At 52.7% G+C, this 21,754-nt stretch overlaps 1 protein-coding gene across 1 annotated transcript in view; it reads right to left on the minus strand.

The window, feature by feature from the left end:
• Positions 1-273: 273 nt before the first annotated feature.
• RAP1GAP2 (RAP1 GTPase activating protein 2) overlaps positions 274-21,754 on the minus strand; it is a 186,742-nt gene continuing 165,261 nt past the window's right edge. Inside the window, exons 18-25 of the mRNA XM_082605378.1 lie at positions 15,453-15,590; positions 13,615-13,733; positions 10,764-10,877; positions 10,386-10,503; positions 9,743-9,869; positions 5,991-6,067; positions 5,560-5,598; positions 274-4,671 (exon numbers count right to left, since the gene is read on the minus strand). Coding sequence (XP_082461504.1) covers positions 5,590-5,598; positions 5,991-6,067; positions 9,743-9,869; positions 10,386-10,503; positions 10,764-10,877; positions 13,615-13,733; positions 15,453-15,590 — 702 coding nt within the window. The 3' untranslated portion in view covers positions 274-4,671; positions 5,560-5,589. The remainder of the gene's footprint in view (positions 4,672-5,559; positions 5,599-5,990; positions 6,068-9,742; positions 9,870-10,385; positions 10,504-10,763; positions 10,878-13,614; positions 13,734-15,452; positions 15,591-21,754) is intronic.

The raw sequence follows: 21,754 nt of genomic DNA on the forward strand, positions 1-21,754 counted from the left end.
TGGGGATTTCTAGCCCATGGCAGGGTGAGGAATTGGATGGAAAATTATTGACAGCAACTTGGTTAGCTATCAAGGGTGAGGCAAGAGCAACTTCATTGGATATCGAGGAGGAAGACTGCGGGGGGGGGGGTCTGAGTGGGGAGGATTCTTGATAAACACATCAACAGGCCAGATGCAGCTCGTGGGAAAATGGATTCAACCTCTGGTGACCTGAAAGGCGATGCTCAGGACTGGGATCCCAAGCAAAGAAGTCTGAACTCTGATGGACACAAAATATCGTATTTATTGTCAATTTCTGCAAAGACACATTTAAGCAACAAAATATACATTTGTCAACCTTTTAGAATTTGTTTTTATACATTAACAAATACAATGTGCTACCATAGCAATAAATTAAATGTACACTATTTACATTACATACGCAGTCGGGGGTCTATGAATCACCTCCTCTCGAAGAGGAAAGACAGAAAAGTCATCATCACACGGATCATCATCTCCAAGCTACACTTTGCAGGTTCTAGCACACAGAGGAATCTCTTCACACTTAAACAGCAGCACTGCCCAGGCTGGAGTGTGGAAAGGCAATGCCCGGGGCAGGGGAGAGCTGGCACACATGCTAAGGTGCGGGAAGGGGGGATTGACACTTCCAAGCAGAAATGTCAGCATTTAAATTCCAGTCTTCCAGCCAAACAGCCTCCCCCTGGGGCTAAGGCACAGGACAGTGCCCCTGCCCCCAAGAGTCTCTCACCAGGCAGGGCTCTTCTGTCCTTGGCCTTAGTGGGGGTTGTCTCCTTTCTCCCAAAGCTGAAAGGAGGGAGCTGTGGGATGGCAGTGGGTAAGGAACTGGTGGCAAAACAGCCATCAGAGGCTAGCAAAATGTCCCAGCCGGGCCCCTAGGCTGCAGGGACAGCCCTGGCAAACTGCTGACTCACCCTGCCTCTGAGAGAGGGGTACCTGGTGTCTGGGGGAGGACCTGTGGGGTCCCTGCCGGCCACGGGTAGCCATAAGGTCTACCTGAACCCTGATCATTCCCCTGCAATAGACCTGTCTCTGTTGACTCAGAATTGAATGAAGGTAGTGTTTGAGTTGGCACCTTAAACAGTTAGGGTAGAAACATGAAACCGGCTCTCGGCCCTTGAGCCTAGGTTTTTACTGACCACCTTTGTTTAAGGATCAGGGAGAGTCAAAGAGTTTTGTTGGTTTTTTTTTTACCACTTTTCTCCTTAACTTAAAAAGGGGAAAGCGAGGTTTGGTTAACTGCATCTCTCCCCTGGTCTCTACTCCCATTACAGACAAGGGTTGAAGAACCGATGTCACCGAGGAACAGTCCCTGGGAATCTCTTTCCCTCTTTGTTTTCTTTGCCCAAGCCACAGCCAAAACCACACAGCTCTCCCTAAAACTTCCCAGGGAACATCCCTCCTGATGAAAAGAACAGAGACTGAGGCCCACCAGCACCCTTGGCTGCTGACACCTCCCAGCCAGTGCCGAGGCACCCGCTCACTGGCTTCTCCAAATGCAGTAAATGCAGTCGCTTGTTCCACCAACCCCATAGGTGGTGCCAAAGAAAGGGCCCTGGTTGTGGGTTCTCATCCCAGCTTTGTCACCAGCTGGCTATGTGACCTCAAGCAAGTTGTTTTCCCTTCACTGGAGCTGAAGTTTCTCATCTGGAAGGTGACACGGTTGGATTGGATGCTAAGAAGGGGCCCGGAAGGGTTGGACATGGAGATGAAGCTGACAACGCTGAACCACAGAATATTTTTCCCAAAACACCATTTCCATTCATTAACATAGACAGAAACTCTAGCTAAGACCTTCTCTCTCTAGCTCTTTCTGCATCTGTTTTTAAGTATCAACTCAGCAGAGGCACATGGATGCCCGACAGAGCCTGAAAAGTATAGTTTCTTCCGTGAGTCAGGCAGGTCCCAGAGCCAGAGATACGTCCAGGAAACACTTCTCCTATGGGACACCTCAAATACCAGCAAGAGCACCATCAGGATGAGTCTAGTCACAAGGTCTGATGAGGCCTGAGCAACCTTTGAGCCCCAAGACTGGATGGGGCAATAAAAGGAAAGACATTTTGGAGCAAAGCAGATGCAAGAGGGGGATGGAAAAGCAGCCTCCAGGAACCCAAGCTGCCTGTCCCATGGTCCAGAGGGGCAAAGGGAGACTGGCCTGTCCTTGTTCTCCCCCTCCCTCTCAGCCCTGGGACTTCACGGGGGCTGGTCTGGAAGCCAGAATGACCAGAATGAACTTTCTAGATGTGGTGAGGCAGGACCCAGAGGGAGGGGCATTTCAGATCCTGCCCAGAGCACCCCCATTAGCAAACAGAGGGCAGAGGCCACTTCTCAGGTCTGTTTCTTAGGGGGCCCACCTGCGCCTCTCAGTTTCTCTGGACACACCCAGCCATCCTGGCCACTGGCTCAGAGGCAGGGGGCAAAGCCCTCCCAAGAGGTGGGGCCTGCAGGGAGAGCAGCCAGAGCAGTGGGGGAAGGTGGCTATAAGGTTCTCAAGTAGGACAGAATGGAGACAACCTAAAAACCCCAGCGGACCCCCCGACCATGACAAACACAGCACAGTACAACCACCAGGCAGCTGTAAATACCAGCTACCCAGAGAAGCAAGCCAGAACCTGGAACAGTTTTTGAAGAAATTCAGTTTGACCTTTCAAGTTCCTTCAGAAAACCAGCCAACAGAACGCTGCCAGAATCCACAGGCCTAGCAGTGGGTGCCGCTACAGGGATTTTTAATAAAAGCTAAACAGACATTTATTGACCTTCTAACTAGAATAAATCTTACCAGACTAGTACTTTAAGTAAACACGTTTCTAGCATGAGGGAAGAGGTCCACCCATCCTGTAAATAGGATCCCACAAAGTCCACGTGAGTCGGGGATGAAGGATCAAGGTTTTGCTCTAAAAGCAAAAGCAACAGGGAAATTGTCACATCAGTCAAAAACAAGCCTAACATTTATATGTCTTGCCTTGGGAATAGGCCCAGATCCCAATGCAAATAAAGCATTTGGTTGGAAATCCTTGTCCTTTGCTCAGTAAAGCAGGTGCCCAGCCTGTGTCACCCTGGCAGCCCCGAGTCACTAAGGCCCCATACACACTTGGAGCTGTAGCACCTCAACGGTCTGCTCTTCAGACTCTGTTTAACTTGGAGGATACCTCGCCTTAAACCCCACCACGGCCAGTTAGCAGAAATGACCGGCCGCACTGCAGACTCAGACGGGTGAGAAGGGAGGAGGGGCCACTTCTCAGAGAGCAAGCTGGCTCAGCCCAGCAAAGGTGGCTCTGGCTGAGGGCGCAGGTGAGAGGCAGTGTCTGAACTGCACCCAGCTGGGACCCAGGTTGCAGGAGTCCCACTGATGTGACAAATGCCTACAGACTCCTTGTGGCTGGAGAGGGGAAGAGTAGGACTTAGGGGTGGGGGATGGAGTGATCAAGCCCTGCTAGGACCAAAGGGCTTGGTAGCTGGAGAGAGCCCCCCAGAGCACCGGGCCCCCCGCAGAGGCCAGGCACATAAACTACAGAAGGACACCACCCCTTCCCACACCTAAGATCTACACCCACACATGGCCCAACCAACCTGACCAGCTGTCCCTCACATTTCAGATCCTGCCCAGAGCACCTCCATTAGCAAACAAGAGGGTGGAGGCCACTTCTCAGGTTTATTTCTTAGGGGGCCCACCTACCCCTCTCTCGGGCTCCCGCCTAAGTGGGTGGGCTGAAGCAACTCTCTACGCCTCCCACGAACCTCCACCACCAGCAGAGACCTGGACCCCGGCCTAGCCCTGGGCCCTGAGGGTTTCCTCGGCCAAGTGCCCAGGACTTGCTGCTGGCTCTCCCTGAATGCCTTCCCACTCCCGTTGCCCACCCCTTCGAGGGAAAAGCGTCTGCTCAGAGGGGAGAGACTGATGGCTTCTCCCACAGCCACCACATCAGGAGCCTGTGGGAAATAAGGACGTCCAGGAAGAACCCGGCGCCTGCTCCCGCTCACCCGCAGCCGGGTCTCAGCTTCAACCGGCCCCGTGGCTCAAGACACACAGGCAGCAGGGACAGAGGCAACCTGGGCCTGATGTCAGCAGATGGATAAGAAACTCCCAGCACAGGAGCAAACAGATGTTTGGGAGCTCCAGACACGTGGGAGCGGCAGAACCGACTTCTATCAGGACACCTTCGAGGATGGCTACAAATCTGGGTTCCTGGGAAAAGGGTCCCTCCGCCACCACTACATGCATTTGCTGCGGCTACAGCCTCTTTCCTGCCATGTCCAGGACACGGTGCTGCCCCTGCCTGGGTGCAGCATCCTGCTGTCAGTCTCTGCTGCCCACCTCACCACTCTCCCTACTTCTCTGGACTCTGACTGGTACCCAGATCCCCCCTTGCCCCACTCGCTCCCCTGCAGACAAAACAAGATGACAAATGACCCAGACACACATTACATCAGGCGGTCAGGAGCAGGAGGGCCTGGAGGAAAGAGGCCTTGTCCAGACAGGGGGAAGCGCTGGCAGGGATGGGCAAGGCTGTGGCCGGGTCAGGACACTGGAACAGACAGCTGGTCTGGTGGGCAGGTGGTCAGTGGAGAAGCAGGCCTGTGACGTTCAGAGTAGTGGACGGCACCCCCAAACTGCTGGAATAGGAGCCTTCTCCAAGGCAGAATCGGGCTTCCCTGGAAAAAACAAGGAGAAGGGAGATGATGACCAAATAGTAGGTAAAGGAAGAGAGGAGACTTATGTGCCCATGGCTACATATGCTTAGGACGGGAGGCTGCCAAATACAAGGGTGCAGACTTTTTACAGCCCGAGAAGCTGGGCATAAACATTGCTTTGGTGAACCAGACATCTGAAGTACATGATGGGAGCCGGAGTGAGTGTCAACATTCCCATTTACATAGATCAGGGTTACATAACGTGGGCTCAGCTGTGCCCCTCCCCTTGGTTCCAAATGTGACTCACACCCCTGGGAGCCCCATGGCAGGGAGAGGGCTGGGAAGTCAGAAGGGTCTCTAGTAACTGCCCTAGCAGGAGGCCAGGCCTTGGTGGTGGAGTGCTGGACCCATGCCCTGCTCTGCTGTAAACCTCATGCACCCCTGGCTGGGGGCTGGGAGCTGGGTCCTCCCTGGGCTCACCCCGCACAATGTTTAGGGGACCAGAGCATCTCTGGACGCACAAGGAGGACACATCTCAGCCCAGAGCCCTGGCCAAAGACACAAGGAGGGAAAGCCTGCCGTAACAGGGAGGCAAGGGGGCCAAGTGAGGAAGGAGGGCTCTGGGCTACTGCCCTCTGCCTGCTGGAACAAGCTCCTGTGGGGAAGGGAGACCCACTCAGCGAGTCTGGCTCAATCCTATCAGGCAAACCTTCCCATCAGCACCCGAGACCACCTGCCCTCTTCCCCATCTAGAGCTGGGCCCCATCGTAGAGGCTCCAGGGAAGAGGTGACTAGCCCACCCAGCGGTCAGGATCTCTCTGGCCATTCTCACATTATCAGGCCACAAGTGCCGCGATCTTAGTAACACACCCTCCCTTGTGGCCCCAGCAGGACTAACACCTGACCCACCTTTGACAAGCGAAGGACTCCTCTTTCACATTAGTGACCCTGTTTCAAGAAAAATCCGTATGAGAGTTTTAAATAACTAGACAACATAATCCCCACCAACTACAGCTTCTCTATTTTCAGTGCTCAGCTCTCTGGAGAGCCCAGGAAGGGACATGAGACCCCAGGAGCAACAGTTCCCAGCTGGAACCTGCCTGTGTCCAAGGGTGTGGCTCTAACACAGGAAGCATGGCCAAGGTGGCTGGCGAGCCCAGGCTGATGCCTGCACCTTGCGGGAACCAACGGCACCCCCAGATCTGACCAGGGCTTCTCCCCACCTCCCCCCATGTGAGGTGTGAGGCGCCCTCTTCCTCCACCCCCAGGAAGGATGGCCGAGGCTGGAACGTGGGAGGTGGGAGGCTCCCCCTGCTACCCTCACACCCCTAGATCCTCACCGCACTGGAGCTGGCATGGCTGAGCTTATCAAAGCGGAATTTCAGGTTTGACCTCGGGGAGTTTCTGCTTTTGACGTCTAGGAAAAAGAAGGAAGCCCTTGAGAGGAGGTGGGGCTGCAGAGGTCACTGGGGCTCCAGCCAGGGTGGGGGGCTGGATACGGAGTCCAGGAGAAGGGGGGCCTCCTCTCCACTAGGCACTTTAGCTGACCTGCACCAATTCACGAGAGCCAACTCTCAAATTTTCAGAAATGTTGTGAGCTGGTTGTTACACGCAGTTATTCTTTTTAATTATATAAGCTTACAATTAAACAAATTATATTCCCCAAAGGTAATAAATACTCAGAAGTTATCATTTCCTAGTTATTTCACTACATTTTACTATTATTTATTCTCCTAAGGTTATTTACATCTATTATATCTGTCCGGTAGTTCTTCCCAACTCCATGTCACATTGGGTGCTTGAGATCAGCCAGGAGTATTCACACCAGAGAAATCAGCAAACGCTATAAATCAGAGCTTGAATAATTGTTTTCTTGTCTAGACTTAAGAAACTCATGGAGAAAACGTTAATAATATAGATCAGACTTGAAAATGTGTTTGTCTATAGCCATTACATTGTGAATGGCACAAAAAACTGAGAAAATACTCTTCCAATATTTGAAAACTATTATCTGATTCAGCAAAGAAGTTGCTCACATCACTGACAAAATAATATCAATCATCATTCATGTCGGAACTATACTTGTTCGTCATTTGGAACCTTATGGTGTCTACGGATACAAAGGTTGGGCAAATATCAGTAAAGGTGCTTTGTGAGAATCAGTTGGCTCTGTCGATTTATAGTAAAGAATATTGTATATTTCGTTCCAGCTTACCCTCCCCCCTCCCTGTGTCCAAGTCCATTCTCTACGTCTGCGTCATTATTCCTGTCCTGCCCCTAGGTTCTTCATAACCTTTTTTTTTTTTTTTAGATTCCATATATATGTGTTAGCATATGGTATTTGTTTTTCTCTCTCTGACTTACTTCACTCTGTATGACAGGCTCTAGGTCCACCCACCTCACTACAAATAACTCAATTTTGTTTCTTTTTATGGCTGAGTTATATTCCATTGTATATATGTGCCACATATTCTTTATCCATTCATCCGTTGATGGACATTTGTCATACAGCAGAAACTAACACACCACTGTAAAGCAATTATACTCCAATAAAGATGTTAAAAAAAAGAACATTGTATATTTTATTATTTATAAATTGTGTGCTTCAGATTCTTTATATCAGTAAAATTTACAGTAAACACATACATGTGTGCGTGCGTGCGTGCGTGCGTGTGTGTGTGTGTGTGTTGTGTGTATGTGTATGGTGGGAGAGCCAGTTGTTAAACATTTACCAGCACACCACTGACCGGGGGGGCCACTTGGCTTTCTGATCTTCCTCTGGCTAAGAGAAGCTACAGCTCAGTACACTCCACCTAGAGGCTGCTGACTTAGTCTTGACGCTTCATATTCAAGGGTTCCACTCAGCACTAGGATTACCTCTCGGTGTGACCAATCAGCCCCCCTCAGGGCCCCAGGGAGCCCAGGTGTGAAATGACCAATGACCAAGGCATCAGAGATTATGGAGGATCAGATGTCAGGCCCTCCCAGCCATCTCGCTCTCCTCGGCCCTGTCTCTCCCCCTAAAACAGGTTTCCAGATCTCCGCAAACCCACCCTGGTCCTGCGGGTACAAAGCATAACTCTTGTGGGGCTGGGGGTAAGAGGCAGCTCCTCAGGGTTAAATACTCCATAGGAGGTGGGGTCGCAATAAGCACTGGGCAGGTGTTACAGACCTGTTGTAGGTCCCCTTCTGCCCTGGGTGACCTTCAGCAAGTCATACTCTAAACCTCCTTTTACTTGAAACCTTATTTATTTTGATATTTATTTAATACCAAGTCAGAGCCAGGCTTGATTATAGATTCATTCATTCTTTCAAAAAAAAAAACCACCAGGGAATTTGTATTACTACCCCACTTTACAGATGAGGAAACTGAGGTTCAGAGAAGTGGGGCTGCCAATGGTGCACCAGGATTAGAACCCAGCTCCACAGCTGCCCAGCCACGGGGGGGTTGCCACACTACACAAGCGATTGTTTGCTTGTGAACCAGGCCTTCCCCTTATCCCCAACATCACATGTCGCCTTTTGCCAACATTCCTTCACCATGAGAACCCCAGAAGCACTGTGGCTTAAACCACCCTGTGGGCCCACTGGCCCTGCGTTTCTATCATTTCGATTAGAGCTCCTCAACCTCAGCCTGACATTCTGGGCCAGGTAATCCTTTGTCGTGGGGAACTGCCCTGGGCACTGTAGGATGCTTAGCAGCATCCCTGACCTCTGCCCACTAGATGCCAGCAGCACCCTCCCGTCCCACAATCATGCAAATCAAAAATCCTCCAGACGCTGTCAAACATGCCCTGGGGAGCAACGTCGCCCCAGTTGAGAACCACTGATCGCACTACTGTCTTATTCTCGTTGTTTAACAAATACTTAGGTTAACAGTTCCAAGTCTCTCATAAGTCTCTCTTTTACTCTTCACACAACCAACCATACGAGGTAGAAACTAGTCCCCTCCCTCCATTTTTCACTTGGGGAAACTGAGGCACAGAAAGACTCAGTAACCTGCCCACTGGCTCATCACTAGTAAATGGAAGATCCAGGATTTGGACCCAGGCTCCAGAGTCCTGCCCCACACTATGCTGCCCCCCTCGAGGGCAGGACCAAGGCTCTAATTTCCAGGCACCCCCAACACCCAGTGGCGCCTACAGCACATGTCCGCTTGGATGCCCCTCAGGCTCCAGCCCCTCGCCCTCTCCCCAGAGCTGGCTCCGCCTTCTCTGCCCGACTGCAGGGATCACAGAACCCTGAAAGGCCCGGACTCCTTGCCTTCCTTGAGCCCCCACTAGTGAGCCTGTACATCCCTTGAATCCATGTCTTTCTCCCATTGCCCCAGACAGCCCCCCAGATCCATGGCCCTGTCACCCCTCACCAGCCACTGTGACTCCTCACTGCTCGCCCTCCCTGTGCCCACTCCCCACCAATCCTTTCTGTTCAGCCAGCTGCAGCCGCCAAAGCGGTCTCTCTCCTTCGGATGGCGCTTCTATACTTAAAGGACCTTCAAAGACTGAAAGCCCTCCAACGGCTTCCACTGCTGGCAGGACAATGCAAAATCCTCACCCGGGTCCCCGTGGCAGCCCCAGCCTGTTGTCCTAACCACTGTCTCCTCTCTCACGTGTCCCCTCCATGCACTCCAGCCGCACTGAACCACGTGCGGGTCCAGAACACAGTCTCTGGATTCCCCCCAGGCCTTTCTACTGCTGTTGTGTCCACCTGCAACACTCTTCCCACCTCTTACCTCTGTATCATCAGGATGGTCGCTGTGACAGAGGGGCCCTGGGTCGGTGATGGGGTGAGGCGAGAGGTCAGGGAAAGAGCCTCAGCTTTCCAATCACACAAGCCCAGCTCCTCTGGCAAATCACTGAACTCTCTGAGCCTCAGTTTCCCCATGAGTAAGGAGGGGATGAGAACACAGGCCTCTGAAGGGTGATGAACCGATGCGGTGAGCTGGCAGCGCCAGAGGCCCTAATACTTTGGGGCTGAAATAGAAACAGGCCAGTTCCGCGTGCCTGGGGCAGGTGCCCCACCAACAACGGTCAGGCCACAGCCCCGCCTCCGCTGGCCACACGGTACACACCGCCCACAAGATGCCACTGACCTGTCGGACTCCGGCTCATGATGATGGGGGTGGCGGCTGCCCCCAGGCTGGGGCTCTCACTGCTTGGGGACGGGCTGTAGACAAACACCTCCTGCTTGAAGGGAGAGGTTGTGGACGGCTGGCTGCTCTGGGGAGAGAGGCTGGGCGAGTGACGCAGCTCCACCCTCGGCAGCCTGAGACAGGCAGCCGTCCGCTGCCCCCCGTCCCACCCCGGGCAGCCACTGCCTCTCACTCCCCACTTGGACCTGCTCTTTCCTCTGCTGCCTTCAACCCTGATTCCAACCTCTCCCCCCGCCCCCGGGAGGTAGCCCTGACCCAGCCCCATAGAGAGGGCTGAGCCTTCCCCCTCCAGCTGGAAACCCCACGGCAGGGGCACCGTTCAGTCTGGCCTCTGACCCCTGCTGCTGCTCCTCTGTCACTCTGAAGCAGGAACCCGCACCCCCACCCCCCGCCCACTGAACCACTGCTCCCAGAGGGTGGCGATGGCCGGCTGGGCCCTCTCCTGTTTCCACGCTTCTCCTTTTACCTGCAGAGCCTGCACGGGGCTCTGCCCACAGTAGCTATGTTAATGCACAGAGCAGTATCTGGCTGGGCCCAGGGTGCCCCCACCCCGCTCCCCAGGGTTGGACGGGGCTACACCTACCCCACTGTCACACTCCTCCATGGCCTCGCCCTCCCCTGCCGTGCTGCTGAAGCTGCTTGTGCTGGAGGAGGAGCGGGAGATGTTGGCTCGGCCATTCTCCTTCAACTTTATGAAGGGCCTGCGGGGAACAGGAAGGCAGGCCCTGCTCACACACCGAGACCCCCGCCACGGCCCTCCCGGGACTGAGGACGAGGCAGGCCCAGCAGGCCTGAGCTCGCCCACCAGCAGCCCCCCGCGTGCACCTGCCGGTGGACTTTTGCGTTCCGGAGGGTTCCCAAGGCAAGAGACGCGACTCTCAGCTTGCCTGGAGCAAAGCACATATTCCCGGGCCCCGGTGGCTAAAGCCAACCCCTCCCCCACCCCCGCCAACTCTCTTACTTCTCCTTGCTGGGGCAGATTTCCGGAGAGCTAGGATTGGATGAGGTCTCAGACTTTATCTCCTGAGAAGAGTGTCCGCCCTCTGGGGTCTTCGGGTTGCTGGATGCACTGTCACTGGGGAAGTGAGGATGAAGAGGAGTGAGGCTGTGGGCCCAGCCCCCCCCACCCCCAGCGCTCAGCACCATGGGGACCTGTGGGGCACAGTGCCCCTGCCAGAGCACGGCCACCGGACCTCCATTCCCACCCGAGCCCCCCTCAGACACTGCAACAGACAACAGAATTCTCTGCTCCATCAGGGGCTACTCCAGGCTCCTGGGTGAGAGTCAAGACCTATCAAGCAAGAGTCCTGGCTTGATGTCCCTGAGCCCAAGTCCACCCCCAACCCAAGCTGGCCACCCCACCCAGCAGAGCTCCAGGTCAAGGGCAGGCCACAGAGGGAATGGAAGGGGTCTGGGACATCCACCCAACAGGGAAAAAACCCAGTACACATGGGTTCCTCAGGGTGCTGGCTGGGCCACCTGCTGCTTAACTCCAGGGGACACACTTCACACAGACTGTAAAATGAACGCTCTGGATCGGGGGATGAAATGGCCCTTGTGCTGGGACGTGGGCCACTCTCGGCCCGGGGCTCCAGGGTTTCCTCCTCCTCTAGTTTACCAAAGACCATGCCCTGACACCCACTGTTTAGCTGGTGCCCGCTGCTGGGGACATGATGGGCCTGTCCTCAATGCACTTCTATTTTTAGAACAGCTTTATTGAGATATAATCCACATACAATTTACCCATTTAAAGTGTGCAATTCAATGGTTTTTAGTATATCCACAGAGTTGTACAACCATCACCATGATCTAATTTTAGAACATTTTAGTCCCCCCTAAAAGAAACTCTGGACCCACTCACAATCACTGCCCATTCTCCCCTCCCCCTGGCCCCTGGCAACCACTTGTCGACTTTCTGTCTCTATGGATTTTCCCATTTGGGACATACCATATAAATGGAATCATACAGTATGGTGTGGTCTTTTTGTGACTGACTTCTTTCACTTAGCATAGTGTTTTCGAGGTTCATCTATGTTGTAGTAGGTATCAGCACTTCACTCCTTTTTGTTGCAAAATAATATTCCATTCTATGGATATACCACATTTTATTTACCCATTCAATGAGTGATGAACATTTGGACTGTTTCCACTTTTGGCTATTATGAATAATGCTGCTATGAACATCTGTGTGCTAGTTTTTATGCAGACACCTGTATTCTTTCTCTCAGGTACATACCTAGGAGTGGAATTGCTGGGACATTTGATAACTCTCTGTTTAACCCTCTGTTGAACTGCCAGACTGTTTTCCCAAGCAGTTGCACCATTTTACATTCCCACCAGCTATGCATGAGGGTTCCAAATCCTCCACATCCTTCCCAGCATGTGTTATTATTTATCTTTTTGTTTTATAGACATCCCAGAGCCGAGAGGTGCCTCAATGCACTTTTAATGAGGTCATTAATGACCTCCTAATTGTCAACCCGAGCAGGGGTTTGGGTCATTGAGCTGGACTTCTCTGCGTGCCTGACACAGCTGCCCATCCCTCCTGGAATGCCTCCTCTCCTGGCCTCTAAGATCCACCCCCTCACCCCTACACCTCCAGGCTCCTCCTCTCTCATAGTCTTCCCAGTCTTCTTCACCGGCTCTTCTCTCTTCACTTTCCCTTAAACACAGGTCTTCCCCAGGCATTCTATACACCCCCCTGTGTGGTTGTATTCCTTGGTCCCTCTCTAAACACCACCTCCACCCCCAGGGACTCTCATCTCTTCTTCTCCAGTCAAGGCCTCTCTCCTAAGCTCAAGACCTGCAGTTCTGACCACCCCCGATTCTGCCCTTCTCTCCTGGGGGGCCCACAAGGACTCACTCACATGTACAGGTTCCAAACAGAGCTTTTCATCCCCCTCCATAAACCTGCCCCCTGGTCCTGCACACCCAAGCTCAGGGGATGGTGCCATCCAGGGCTGCAGACAGACAACTTGGAGGCCTGGACATCAGCCTAAAAGCCTCCCTTTCCCTCACAAGACTGTAAGCTTCTGGAAGGCAGGTTTGCATCTTCTGTAGCTCTGTCAGAGCACTGAGCCCAGCACACAGCAGGCACTCAGCGATGCTGCTTGCCGAATTAAATGACAAGAGGGCTCAGTGATGAAAGGATCAGAAAGACCATTAGCAGGAACTGGTTAAGTATGATGCAATATGAGAGTTGCTTTAAAAAAGAGAGAGAGAGGGCTTCCCTGGTGGCGCAGTGGTTGAGAGTCCGCCTGCCGAGGCAGGGGACACGGGTTCGTGCCCCGGTCCGGGAAGATCCCACATGCTGCGGAGCGGCTGGGCCCGTGAGCCATGGCTGCTGAGCCTGCGCGTCTGGAGCCTGTGCTCCGCAACGGGAGAGGCCACAACAGTGAGGGGCCCACGTACCGCAAAAAAAAAAAAAAAAGAGAGAGAGAGAGAGAACATTCTAGAAGCCCAGAGGAAAGTTTGATGAACTCCGCCTGGTAGAATCAGGGAAGGTTTCCATAAGAGCGGACATTTGTGTAAGCACTGAAAAAGGAGGCAAAGAAAAAAAAGAATCCAAGCAATGTTTCTAGTTTGGGTCAAAAGGCAACAAGGAGAACTTTGGAAAGTCCAGTGCAGAGACCAGGCCAGTGTGCCTCGGTGGATAAGGAGCTGAGTGGCGGACGGGGGTGTGCAGGTCCCTGAAGGAGGGACCAGGGTAAAAAGGAAGGCATCTCCTGAACCTACGCAAAGCCCTCCCCAAGGATGGCACCTGACGGCTGCAGCAGTGGTGAGAGCTGACAAACCCCACAAGGGACAGTTACCATCGTGTCCGGCTGTCCCCTTGGCCTTCAGAGCCCGTGTGCAGACGGGGGAAGAGCCCCGACCTCCGCTTGATGGGGCTCCGTGACTGGTTCTTCGCTGTTGCCACTGCCACCGGAGGCTGTCAATGAAACCGCCAGAATGAGTGCTGACCACATCCCCAAACCCAGCTTTCCTTCCTCTTAGCCCCCTTTCTGGCCTACAATAGGTCCTGCAATCCCCAGCTGGTCTGGAGGAGATCCCAGAAAACAGCGAGCCAGCCAGGAAGGTTGGGATCTAGTAATGGGATCTGGGACCCTAAGAGTCAAGCCACCTGCAGCATGTTTTCCTGTGTTCTTAAGCCAAACCTTGTGGCCCCAGGTAACAATCTACCAAAGACCAGAATTCTTGGAGGAACATGGGGTCGGGGCCACCCTAAGGAGAGCCCTGCATATTTATAAGGACAGGATGACTTGGGGTCACAGACTGAGAACCACAAAGCTGAGAGCCCAGGGAGAGACCTGGTACAGCCTCACGCTTTACCAACGAAAAAGCTGCTGAGCCGAGGGGCGAGGAGACTCGGCCGAGGTCATAACAGCAAATCACCAGAAGGTGAGCACAAGAGCCCAGGGCTCCTGACTCTCCATCAGCGGCTCACAAAGAAATGGGTCCAAGCTGGTGTCACAATAATAAGACAGATTGGGAGCAGCAGAATCAGGTCCACACGCAGCCCTGGGCAAAGGGGGAGCCCCCAACAACGTGGCTCTGCTTCAGCCACACACAGGGGGACCACGGAGAGGTGGGAGACTGAGGAGGGGGAGACAAAAGCCTACAGCCAATCTCTAGAGCCCACCAGGCTTCTAACCCAGGCCCCAACTTCTGCCATCCACATGCTATGCAACCTTGGGTAAGTGACAAAACTCTCTGGGCCTCAGTCTCTTCACCCACAGAATGAAGATAACTGCTCTGCCCTGCTCACTTCACAGATGTTCTGGGAGGAACAAGATAACAGCTATGAAAATATTTGGTAAGTTAAATGAATTACGCAAGACCGTTTAAAATACTAATCGTTGGTATCATGGTGGATGTGTTCCACTATGAAAAGAAAAAAGAAAAGAGGAAAAAGGAAAGGAAGAAAGAAGGAAAAGACTAGTCTATACCAATCCAAAGTCACTTTGCTTTTTAAAAGGACCGACTGGTTCCTTCCCTGGCCAGCCCCTGGTGTGAGCAGACCACACTCAAACCCACAGACCTGCCAGGCTCTTTCCTTGGGAACCGTCTACACAGTGACTAAGAGCTTTGACTTTGGATCAGGGAGACCTGCATTCAAATCTCAGCTCTTCAGCTTACCTGGGTGACCTGTAGCAAGTTACTTAAAACCTCTGGGCCTCCTTTTCCTCAAGGAGGAATGGAGAACAAACATATCAATACCTACCTCAGACAGCTGTCACGGGATCGGATGAGATAATGTCCGTGACTTAGCTCAGTGCCCAGAGGGCAGCTACTGTTATAATTAATAATAAAAAAGCAAGGACACTCTTCTCACAGTCACGGGTCCCAAGCTCCCAAGCAAAGAAACTCGCTTCAGGCCCATTTTGCAGGGTTGGCCTTCAGGAGGAGGCCCAGTTGTTGAGGAAACTCAGAGAACAGGACAACGGGAGGGCCTCTAGGCTGGGCCAGCCCCAGGCGTTGCCTGGGATGGAGGCTCCATTTCAGAGGGCAGGGCCTGGGCTCACCCCCAAAACAGCCTCAGTTTCCCTCTGTCATCACTGGTCTCATCACCTGGCCCAAGCCTCCCCCACTGAGGCCTGGGGGACCCTCCCCAGGACCCATGTGCTGCCCCAGGGCCTGCGGCTCTCACCGAGAAGGTAGTCTTGGTGACCTCCATGCTGTTATGGGAGATGCCCCCGCTGAGGCTGCCGGGGATGCCCCCGCCATGCTGCTTCTTCTGGCTGCTCACCATGGTCTCCATGGAGTGGCTGCGCACACGGATGGCCCTCTGTGGGGAGAGCAGGTGACAGGGGCCTAAGTGTTGGAGTCTGGTCCTTTAGATGACCCTGTCCCACTTGACAGGGTCTGCAGACACAGCCTTCAGCCTGTGCACACATATTCTCACACACACACACACACACACACACTCTCTCTCTCTCTCTCTCTCTCTCTCTCTCTCTCTCTCTCAGTGGCCCACACTACAGTCACTATAGTTTGCAGAGAATTTTCACATATTCCATCCTATGCTCTGGGAATGGGTGGCTCTTGGCAGGCAGAGGCGAACGAGGACACCGGCCAGGGCGAGTCTGAGGGGTCAGTGCCCCAGCTCCCAGCAAGGTGGACAAAGGCTGTTATCCTCATCTTACAGGTGAGGAAAGTGAGGTTTGGACAGCTCACTAAACCCAGGTGACCCTGGTCTAGTTACCACCTCTCCAAGCTACAGCTTCCTCGTCTAAAACGTGAATGATGTGCTCCATGCAGGATCCCCCAACTTGACTCTTTTTTTGCAGAAAGCTAAGCGTGCTTCTGTGTGTAAACACTGGATATCCCTTCTGCCGTCATCCCGAAGTGCACTTTGTGCAACGTGGAATATGTTCACCTTGCTGAACCATACGGAACTCTTACTATTCTGTGCATCAAGCCTTCCCGCACACTTGCAGAGGTTTAAGAGGTTGTGAAGACAAGCCTGCAACCTGGCACAGCTGCTAATGGAGGAGATGAACACTCAGACCAGGCAGAGGCGTGGGGTCTCTGGGAGCACAGAACTGCTCAGGCCCACTTAGGGCCACCGAAGAGCCAAGGGTACGTGGGCAAACAGTGAAGTGTCCAGGAGGTCAGGGGCTTGTCACAGAGCATGCAAGGATGAGAAGAGCTAAAATCAAGATCGCTGAGCCAGCAGCAGGGAGGGACCTGCAGGCCTACGTTGGTCTGGAACTGGACCCAAGGGCAGTGGCAGTTCTCAGATCGACCCAAGGGAGGATTTCCTGACAAGGGAAGTCCCACAGGATCCTACCTACCATGTGGATGATGCTCCGCGGTTCTGGAGGCCTTCAACGATGACCTGAGAGTCTAGGAAGGGAAGTTTCTCTCTAGTAACCCCCAAACCCTCCCATCACTTCCCTTTAATCACTCATTCAGTCACTCAGTAATACAGCCAGGTGGCAGTGCAGCTTAGCAGTCACAAGCATGGAGTGCCAGGGTCCAACTGCCAGAATTTATATCTGGGGTCTCTGCTCCATCACCCATTAGCTGGTGCCCCTGGTAGGTTCCTCATCTTTTCTGAGACTTGCTTGTGAAATGGGATGGAGGAAATCTACACTGTGGGGCTGTGGTGAGCATCCATATAGAGCTCTTAGCAGAGGGCCTGGCACATCGTAAGTACCCCATAAATGTGGCTATTCTTATTGTTAATCATAAGCATTTGTTGCGTACTTCTCGTGTGCCCGGCACTGTGCCAGGAACTGGGAGAATAACGGGAAGGGAGTCAAAGAAGTGGAAGACACAGCCCCTACCTCCAAAGAACATACAACTCAGCTGGGGGAACAAGACCCGTTCCTGCAAGTAGGGCAATGCTAAAGACCCAGGGCCCGCGGGTGCGCCCCCTGCATTCATTACTCATCCAAGGCCCCAGGGCCTCAGGTCCATGTGCAAAGACACACGGATGCGGATATCACTAGTTGCTCACATACAGCTGCCATCCCCCTCCCCCCACATCCCTTGCTGGCAGAGCCACTATTGATCCAATGTCCCCCTCTTCCTCCATGAGACAAAGGAGTAAATCATGATCCATCTAAGGTAGTCACATCACCCATCCCCTTGCCAGTGGAACATGAAGGGACATCTGCTGGGGGCTTTGAGGAAAGGTTTCCTTAATGTTCCCCAAAGGGATGTGACTTGTCTGCTCCTGAAACCGTAGCAGCCACCTTGGGGCCGTGAGGGGTCAAGCCTGAGAGGTAAAGCTGACGAGCAGGGGATGGCAGAGGGGAAAGGGGAAGGAGCCTGGATGACCGTGAGCCACCTTGGGCCCTGCTTTAAGGGAACTAGTGGATTTTCCTTATTGTGTGAGCCAGCAGAACCTCAGCTCCAGAAAACTGACATAGAAGGACGCTGCTCGCATCCTCACTGGGTTCACTCCCGCACTCGCACGCACGTGTCAGCTTACACTCTCCACGTGCCAACCTCCAGATGGTCTCGTGTGGAAGAACTAACCTCCTTCCCTCCCTTGAAGTATCGAGAGAAGAGCCTGGTCTATGGCAAGGTGGCCCCAAGAAATTAGCACGAATGTTGCTCCCAACCCAAATAGCAGATACCCCTGGGGTCTCTCCTCAAGGTCAGGAATTCTCTAAGCTCTGACCCAGCCAAGGACCACAACCCGCCTGCCTTTCTGTCCTGACGAGGGAAGCTGATTCAGAAAGGAGGACCATTTGCAAATAAGTATGGAGCCTACCAGCCTTGTATTCCTGATGTCACCTAGGCTCTCCTGTCTGAGCCAAAGACACCCCTTAAGGGACCTCATCTCTCTCCCTCTCTCTCCCTTTCTAGACCACAGAACAGAGTCACCTAGCAACAGTTTCCTGCAACATGGTTAAAACAGCCAGCACATTCTATTCATTTCATCCCACAAAGATCATTAAGTCACAAACCCTTTAGAGAACTGAGGGCAGGAGAGGTGGGGTACCACTCTTGCGGGGTCCCTGGATAAACATTAAGGTTCCTTAAATGAGTCAAGCGCTCCATAAATCTCAGCATCATTTCATTCCATTGGTGCCCTCATGTGCCGCCACCACTATAGTCATCAACAATGACATGTCAATTAATCATTTATATTGTAATCTGTTCCTCGATGTCTCTTTCCAGAGAAGATTTGACATGGGTCATAAGCCCTGTGTGATGGTATCTGGTCTACTGAGCTCCACATACATGATCCTATTGAATCCTGCCACTCTGAGATGCAGAGAGGATGGCACCGATAGAAAAGGTCCTGGGACTTCCCTGGTGGCGCAGTGGTTAAGAATCCTCCTGCCAGTACCCAGGACATGGGTTCGAGCCCTGGTCTGGGAAGATCCCACATGCCACGGAGCAACTAAGCCGTGCGCCACAACTACTGAGCCTGTGCTCTAGGGCCCGCGAGCCACAGCTACTGAGCCCACGTGCCTCAATTACTGAAGCCCACGTGCCTAGAGCCCGTGCTCCGTAACAAGAGAAGCCACTGCAATGAGAAGCCCGCGCACCGCAACGAAGAGTAGCCCCCGCTCACCGCAAATAGAGAAAGCCCGCGCGCGGCAACGAAGACCCAATACAGCCAAATATAAATAAATAAAAGAAAAGGTCCCTAAAGGTAAAAGATTACCCAGGTCACACCTCAGGTAAGAGATGGAGCCAGGACCCAAATCAGAACCTGGGCCCCAGATAGAAGGGTGCCAGGATCCCCAAAAGTGGTTCATATTGAACATATAGTTCAACTGGTTGATGGACTAAGGGTGATCAGAAACCATGGAGCTTCAGCACCTCTCCCCCCAAACATCTCCAGCAGTCTGGGAAGAATCTTCTTGAATGCCCTTGGTGCTGCTGTCTGAGTCAACAAGATAAGCTGGAGGAGATAATGGGCTGACATGGAATTCCAGGGATGTGCAGGGGAGCCATCTGCTGCTCAAAGCAAACAGGAAGGGGTTTGAATGCTGGTTCTTCCCAGCACAGTATGTGAACCTTTTGGAGACAGTCCCCTCATCTGTAAACACGAGGATGACATGAGACAGGATGTGTCCACATGACCGGACACCTGGTGTGTTACCTGCTTGCTCAGGGTCAGCCCTCCTCCCCCACGCTTAGGGACCAAAGGAGAGAGAGACTGTGGCTACCTCAAAACCCTAAAATAATGCTTGATTTGGACAAAATCACCCAGTGACGAGGTCTCAAGTATTCCACGTTTCAATGTGATATAGAGCCGGAAGTACTAGCCTTTTCAAGCTGGGCAGAAGATCAGGTAAAGGGTGAAGACCAGAACGGAGGGCAGGGAAGAGGGAGGCAGGAGGGAAAAGGCACGTGAAGCCTTTGCAGGGGCATCAGCTCTGCAGGGACCATCTGGACCCGCTCCCACTCAGCCCCTGTACCTCCAGGCCATGGTGCAGCACTCCTCTGCTTGCATCTTCCCAGGAGCAGGCTGCTCACTGCTTTCAAGGCTGCCTGTTCCAGCAGCGGACAGCCTGACCTTTGATAAGGTCTTCCGTGCACTGACCTGAAATCTTACCATTTCTGGCCCCTGGAGTCTTAGACTTGTCTATTCCACATTTCACACAGCTGTCCCTACCTGTCCTCACAGTTTGCTCTTCTCCCAGCCAATCACCATCCCCAGTCACCAGGGTTTCCCTGCCCTCAGCTCACCTCCCGGCTTACCTCCGAAAGAGTTCTCCTTTGGGGGAGTCAGAAAAGAGAGAGGGAGTCACTTTCTCGGTACCTGCTATGTCACTTCATTTCAACCAGGGGGGGTGAGCACCAGTTGGTATCATCGAGGGAGCACACCTCCTCTGGGTCAACCACAAACCTCGCTTGCTTAAATGGGTTTCGTGAAGTGTTTCAATTGAACAAACTCAACTTAAGGGACACAGTGCACAGGGATGAGCACTGAAGGGGACATGCCTATCGGTGGGACATGCCTATCGGTACCAGGCAAGCAACAGAGGCAGGGGCCCTTGGAGAGAAAGATGCTAATTGCTGTCCTGCTGAGATGGCTCCTAATCAGGAAGTACTAGGTCCAGAACAGGGTCTTCTGTCCCTCTAGCAGCCCAACGGGGGAAGGAACTATCCCTCTGCATCTCCACCCCGAAAGACCAGAGCTCCAATCCATGAGCTACAGGGCTGGCCTGTCTGCAGGTACTTCTGCAGGGATTTCTGCAGCCTCGTGCTCCTTGCCTGCCACTAGGGGTCAGATCAGACCAGTGCATCAACTATCAACCGTCCCTCAGACGCTAGGAGAAAGTCACCTGACAAGTCCCTGCTTGCTGTGGTCCCAGTTCCAATGACACTGGGTGACGTTCCCCTCCCTGGTCCTCCATCCCCTTTCTGCATGATGAGGTCAGCAGAGGACAGGGCTAGCTCAGTGTTTCTTAAAACATGGCTCACATTTGTTTTAGGTACAAAGCATGTGGATACATCAAGTAGCATCACTCATTTCATTATGGACCAATAAAAACACCATGAACACCTGGCAGTGCCTGAGAATGACATTTGAGAACAACTGTCTAGAGATCAGTATTTTTCAAAGGTGAGTAATGTACACTCCTTTATATAGAAAACTCTTCTTGCAAGACTCCAAAAATATGTCCACGGACCTCCAACAGCAGTGGTCCCATGGACTGCGTTTGCAATAAACCTACTTATTCCATAGAAATGTCTTTTAATTGTGAGTTTAATGGCAAATATATATTTAATCTAAATATATATTTAGATTATCATCCAAAGTAAAAATGCTAAATTTTAAACTGTTCGTAGAACTGGCAGATTCCTGAGACTATCTCCAAGCACCTCAGTTTGAGAAGCAGGTGTAGATGTCCATAAACCAATGGTTCTGTTTCTCATGAGAGAAAAGCTTAAATTAGAGCCAGTGGGATTGAAGTAAGATGTGAAGAGCTAATCTAAGTAGTGTGAGGTGCCAGGCAGCACAGCCCAGGGCAGTGATGGGTCTGCTCCTTGGGACAGAGACAGAGGGTCACTGCCCTGGATAGTGGGGGAAGAACAGTCCCAGAGGCAAGGGCAGAGATGGCTGAGATCACTTTTAGTCCTGGGAATTCTTAGTTATGTTTCCCTGAATGTGTGAGATGAAAATTTGACAGGAACGAGATGAAACGTGCAACTTTTCTTCCTGGAGTCACTTCATGCACCATTCCTACAAGCGGGATGCCATGGAGGTCTGGGTGAGGAACTCCAAGGGAATGCCAATGATTCTGACACACAGCACCATCCTAGGGGCGCACGAAGAAATACCAAAACTAGAAACAGTTTCCTGAGCTGGGTCAGACCACAGGCCTGGCCACAGGCAAGACCCAAACATCAGAATCCCGCAAGCCACTGGGCTCCATGCTGCTAAGCCTGGCCTGCCGCCAGCTTGGGAGACGTGAGGGCAATGACGGAAGGGACAGGGCAAAAGAGTAAACCCAGCAGGGTTTGCAGAAAAGC

Source organism: Mesoplodon mirus, assembly GCF_964341445.2.
Source record: "Mesoplodon mirus genome assembly, chromosome: 18".
NCBI classification, from domain to species: Eukaryota; Metazoa; Chordata; class Mammalia; order Artiodactyla; family Ziphiidae; genus Mesoplodon; species Mesoplodon mirus.